Consider the following 6,215-nt stretch of genomic DNA (forward strand, 5'->3'; position numbering starts at 1 on the left):
CTGAGACACCTCTGGGTAGTGAAGGGCGGGGTATAAATCCAATCTCCTCTTCTCTTCTTCTTCCTCCTATTCATACTTAGTCAGTCTTATTTCTCGCAGTGGGATTCGCTTCTAGGACAGGAGGAGGAGGAATAAAAATCTACCCATTTCAGTTTTTTTTCTATTTATTATTATTTCTTAGCAAATCTCTTAAAGGCAACAGAAGGTGAAATAACAAACAGAACGGCACCGGTTAGTACTCACAGCTCAAAGACATCAGGCAGTGCAAATATTTGCTCATCTAACTCAATGTGATCACTGTTATTCATATTCAAACCCACCCCCGGGGGGGAAGAGGACAGAACAGCAGGAAAACATGAACTGGTGTCATCGCCGATTTCTGAAGAAGAATCTCTGCAAGGAATGTTTAACATAGATAAATAAAGTCGGGGCTTGCAGACCACCAGGGATTTGTCATTTTAACACTAGACCAGGAGTCCTGTTGGGTGCATTGGCCCTCCTCGGCTTTATTTTACTAGGGGAAAGGTTTGCACGGTGGCTCCGGAAGGGGCAATCCCTGAACGGAGCCCCGACTCCCTGATTCTAAAGTTATTTGGTTAATTTCCTCGAAACAGAACTTTGAGGCACAGATGGAGCGGATCCATTTTGCCAGATACTCCAGTAATTTGTCTTGTGGCAATCATTTTGAGTGGGAAGTGCGGACTAACAAATCTAATGTGTGTTCCTCACCTGCCCAATTAGTTTTCCGCAGCGCTTTTAACAGAACTGTTTCAAACAAAGCCGGATCTGCAGAGAATTACGCCTTGAGTTCCAGATAATAATGCATGTGGGCATAAACATCTTTCTTTTACACGCAAAATTAGCCATCAACAGTATTCTCATAGGTCAGTCGCACCATTATTCTTTTACAAGCATGACAGGAGAATCACAGCTGAAACCTACTATTTTCTTTTTGAATTGCCTTCGATATGGCTTAATTGTGGGTTCTTTTAAAAAGAAGAATACCTGTTTGGGCTGAGATTCAACACAGATTTTATGTTTACCATTTTGAACACCTGGCTAAGAAATAAGCTTAATGTATATCCGTCATCCTTTGTCAGTTTTTAATCAAACACAATGAAGATTCTAAAATAACATTTATAAAAACAGTCTTCTTCGCACACCGCCATCAATGAAGCCTTAAACTCACCCGGTTTTAGAAATAATCTTTTAACATGTCATTTTAAAGCAGAGATAATTCCTCGCCTTTCAAAATCATATAAATATTTTAAGCTCGATCAAGTTTATTGTGCATATTTGTTTTTCCTTCTTTCTGTCATTGTAACGGAAACAATCGGTGGCGATTACTACTAAATTGCTTTTAATTCTTCATACAAAATTCCCCTTATTTACATCTGATTGGGCACGACAAGGTCTTGTGCAAAAAATGTAGCTTCTCTCACTTCCTGTGTTTTAAAAAATAATTTACTTACAAAACATCAATAGAAGATCAAAATAGCTTCCGTCTTTGCTCTCTGTCTTAAAACTATTTTCTGACCGCTGCGGGGGGGAAAACAAGACTTCCAAGGGAGTCACCGACTTTAAACATTTGTTTTTTTTAGCCTCGTTGCCTTCTTAGAAGTCTTCCCGCAACTTCGTTAAAAAAATCATTTTTCTTGCTGGAGTACGTTTTTGCTTTCCTGTACTGCATCATTACAAAACAACGTTCGGGGCTCAGCCCGTACAGTCACTGACTTTTAGAGCCACTATTGATTGCTAAACAAATCTCTCTGCTTCCTTCTCCTTATAGGCAGAGGAATACGGTCGTGTCTCCCTGCGAGAACATATTTATTTTCCATCCCCACCTCCTCACTTTCTAAGAACATTTTTTAAAATGTCAAGTGCATGTACTTCTCCTGTTCTCCAGAAAAAGCCATATTTCAGTGCCAGCTGAACCCGCGGCCTGTCGCTTGTGGGTCTGAAAAAAGAGGAAAGAACGTCAAGATGACTGGCTGGACCAGAACATCTTTCTCATGGCTTGTCACCAAAAAACCTAATCCCAGGTGACCCGCATCCCCTTTAAGAAATGTTATTTAACTGGCACATGGATATTCAGCTACACTGAAGTTTTGCATCCTCCAATAAATCAGAAGATTGAACTGTCACAGTGGCACCAGTAATCTACGCTCTTGGTCCAGTGCCAAGAGCAGAAACAGAACCTTGAAGAACATTTACTTTTTTTTAACTGCCAGTCAATTATTTCTTTCCTACTTCATTCACTATTACTTGGCTGTGAACCTCTTAAAGGGAATGTCCAGTGTTAGACAGAGATAGAGGGGGGTCACCTCGGCCACGAGAGGGAATCAGTGGGGTTGTCAGGTCAGAAGGGGCTCATCGTCCCACGATGCATCTGTGTTCTGGAGCCGAGGGTCGGTGAGAGGGACCAGCAACACGTCGTCTTCATCCTCGGGGGACGGGGGCACGCTGAGGGTGTCGCCGGCCTCTACAGAGCATGGAGGTGCAGGGGGAAAGAGCCGGACACGGAGAGTTTGCATCATTCCTGAGAGACACGGAGTGGGAGGGGGGCGAGGGGCCTGGGGCTCCAGCAAAGGCTCGGGAGTAGGCGGGACTTTCTGAGGAAGAGGCGGGGCCTGCTCTTCGTGTTGGACGGAAGTCGTATTTTCTTCCCCCGAAAGCAGCTCGGGCTGGGTGTCAGGAGCAGACTGGGGAGAAGAGGCGGCGCCACCGGTTACGGTTGTCGTGGCAGAGGAAGATGGAGGGGGCCTAGGGAGGAGTCCCCACCGACGCATGCGCCTCACGAGGCGGCGCAGGAAGCGGCTGCGGTGTGGGTGGCGACCCCCGTTGGGGGCAGTGGCGGCGGCTGGGTCACGGCGCAACAGATGCAACAGAGACCGCAGATTCCCCAGCACCGAGTTCTGGAACGAGACAGAAAGAAATCAGCTGAGACGTAAATCAAACTCAGCCTCGGTCAAGGAGATAAGGCAGACTTCAAGACTGGCAGACCTCATAGTAAGATGAGCCCTGATTGGCTAATATTTAACATGCCCTCACGTAAGGTTCAAGCGGAGGTTTCTGTTGTCTGCTAGGAACTACTGTGGCAGCCATGTTGCCCGCGTAACGGGCCGTTTAGACAGGTCAGAGACAGAATCGTGAAGGGAACCTCGCGCCTCCCCCAAAATCAGATCTGGCTGACCATGAGGAGCCGGAGGTGGATAACACAGGAAGGCCGAGAAACCTGCTCTGTATCGGATGGACCAAAACAAAAAGCTGAGGGAAACAGATACAGAGATGGGCTAAGTGCTGGCCGACGCCCACCCTTGAGGCCTTATGGGGGAAAAGCAAGGCGAACAGTGGGGCCGTCTCACCTGACTGGGGTGCTCGGTAGGGAAGCCATCGACGGGGGGGATGACGCCACGAGCGATGAGTTGCCCGTAGGAAGGGGGAGCTTGCCGCTGGACCATCTGGGCCTCCATCCGTGACATGGGGGCTACGACCCTGCAGAGGGGAAGGGTAGAGATAAAAATTACAGCCCCCCAGCTACCTCCCCTTCCTAAACAGCCATCGCCAGCCGGCTCTCCTTCCTTTGCCATCCTCTTCTGCCTTTCCCCATTTGTCTGCTTTGCGTGATGCCGGGGGTATAACCAGTGCGCCCTCCAAGCTGTGGAGTCTGGTGAGCAAAAATCCTACTTTGTGAGCGACCGGCATTAAAGTTGTGAGCGAGCCATTTGGCTGCTGCGTACATCAGTCTGCTCTGGAGCCATGCTTCCTGAGCCAAAACAAACAGGTGTGAGCCGGAGGCTAGAAAACAGAGCTAGCTCAACCTCAATCAGCTTAGAGGGAACACCAGGCATAACCCTGATACTACAGCAATTACACTGGCTATTGATCTGCTCCTGAGCCCAATTCAAGGCGCTGGTTTTGACCTTTCAAGCCCTACAGGCTTGGGATGACAGTATATGAAGGGATTGTTTTCTCACATACATTCCTGCCTGGGAACTAAGATTACAGGTAGAGGCCCTCCTCACTCTCCCACCAATTAAAGAAGCACGTCTGGTGGACACAAGAGAGACGGCCTTTTCGGTGGCAGCCCCACAATTACAGAGCAGCCCCCCAAGGAGGCGTGCCTGTCCCCTTCGCTCTTAGGACGCAGCTGAAGCCAGTTTTAATGAGGACGGCGTGCAACCGCTTTAGCTTTTATTTATCAGCAGTCCCTGCCTGGAGATCTTGGATTGTGACCTTTTATGTGTTTTACAGTGTCTATTTACATTGTTTTTATCATTGTTTCATTTATATCGCAAGCCACCTTGCGTTCCACAGAGCAGAAAGGCAGCTAATAAGTGTTTTACATAAATACAAGATGCCTTCGAGCTCCGATAGCTGAGTTTGGGAGGCACCCGCTTCCACCTCAGCACTGCCCTCTACTTTTGGTCCACCACGGCTGTGGTCACACGGGCAGGAAAATGCGGGGGGAAGCGTGGCTGTTTGCCCCGGGGCAAAATAACGCGCAGTTGCGCGAACAGACATCCCGTGGAGGTCCCGTGGTAGGGGGGAGGTGCCAATCACACTACAATCCTGCAGCGCGGCAAAGAAGCGCCGCGGCAAACGGGTGGTTTTTTTCCCTGTACACCGATGTGTGCGCATGCCCCGTTGGGTGCTTGTGTGCATCCCAAGGACACTTGAAAAAAAAAAAACCTTTTTGCAAGGGGACATGGGCAGGCGCCGGATGCTATTGGATTCCACCAGAAACACGATCACGCGCCCGCCCTTGCCCCGCGGTTTCCGGAAACTAGTACCTCCGAGGTACTAGTTTTTTACTGCGCATCTTTGGAGTGAAGCCTCGGGTGAGCCACGGGAGCTCTACGCTTCCCAGATGTGGCGGTGAGATCGCGCTCGAAAAATCCGCCTATCTTCCGTCTCTCTAGCGTGCCTAATGCTCCGTGTGACCGCAGCCCACGTTGAGCTTTCTGGCACCACCTGACAGAGTTCCCTTGCCGACCTACCCGTCCCTCCTTCCCTCCCTAGAACATCTATCTTGGGTCCTTATCTCATCGGAGCCGTCTCTGTACAAGTCTCCGAGGCCCCCCGGTGGGCCAGTTCTGCCCCCTCACCCAAACTCGTGGCTGCGGAGGGCGTAGAGGCGGCAAGTGCAGCCCAGCGCGATCACCAGGAGGAGGCCGCAGACCAGGCTGCCGATGACCGCCGCCGTCACCACTTTGCGCGGGAGGACGTAGGAGCAGTCCGCCTCGTCGGAGCCGTCGGTGCAGTCCGCCTGCCCGTCGCACACCCAGCTCTCGTAGATGCAGCGCCCGTCCCGACACCTGAAATTGCCTGGCTGGCACGTGTAGCAGTGCCGCTCGTCGGCGGCATCCGCACACAAGGTCTGGTAATTGCAGCGGTCGGCCGGCCCGTAGCAGGCGGCCCCGCTGGAGCCTCCCCCGCCACAAGGGAAATGCCCGTGTGGACAGCCGCCGCAGCCGTCCTCGTCGGCGCCGTTGGCGCAGTCCCAGATGCCGTCGCAGTGCTCGGCGGCGCTGTAGCAGCTGGCCCCTTCGCCGTCTCCGCCGCCACATGGAAAATCCCACGGGACACAGTAGCCCTGCACGTGGTAAGTGGCATTGAACCCCAGGCGTGTCGTTCCCGGGACAGCCTGGTACAGGACCCACGCACGGCTGGACGGGGAGTCGACGGAAACAACCTTGCCGTTGCTGGTGTAGTCCAAGTTGCGCAGCAAGCGAGGGCGGGGCGTGCTGCCGGGCGCCCCCTCGTACACCAGCAGAGAGTCCCGGACGTCCAGGTCGATGGCGGTAAAGCGGATGCTCAGCGGGCGGCTGTCGTGGGCATCCAGGGCCCACTGGCAGTGGGCGGCCCCCGGGTGCGCGTCCGGGGGCCACGCCGGTGAAAAAATCACCCCGTAGAAGTTGTCCAGGGAGAGGTTGCACAGCGGGGCTCTTGGTTCTGTAGCAGGGGGAGAGACGGGAGTACGGAAGAGAAAGTGAAGACAGCCCGAGGGATGGGAGGAAACACAAAACAGGCACGATTTGTATTTCACGAGTCAGGCATCCCTGGGGAAATGGACAGGGAAAGGGACATAAGTGACTGAGAATACCCCCTCCCCTTCCCAATTTCCCCTTAAAGATACATATACTGATAGGCATTTGAACAGGCCCGTTTCCTCTGCCTCCTGTTTCCTGTCCTCCCTTTTAACTGATGTTCAG

The 6,215-nt window shown here is 51.8% G+C and overlaps 1 protein-coding gene across 1 annotated transcript; it reads right to left on the minus strand.

Annotated features, from left to right (window-relative positions):
• Positions 1-229: 229 nt before the first annotated feature.
• Positions 230-5,955, minus strand: LRP10 (LDL receptor related protein 10; the record flags this gene model as incomplete). The annotated part of the gene is made up of 3 exons (XM_015406288.1): positions 230-2,915; positions 3,366-3,495; positions 5,109-5,955. Coding segments are annotated over 3 exons (1,538 nt in total), but the record flags the coding sequence as incomplete, so codon positions are not given.
• Between the last annotated feature and the right edge of the window lie 260 nt (positions 5,956-6,215).

Source organism: Gekko japonicus, unplaced genomic scaffold (assembly GCF_001447785.1).
Source record: "Gekko japonicus isolate JY-2015 unplaced genomic scaffold, Gekko_japonicus_V1.1 scaffold1746, whole genome shotgun sequence".
NCBI lineage: Eukaryota > Metazoa > Chordata > Lepidosauria > Squamata > Gekkonidae > Gekko > Gekko japonicus.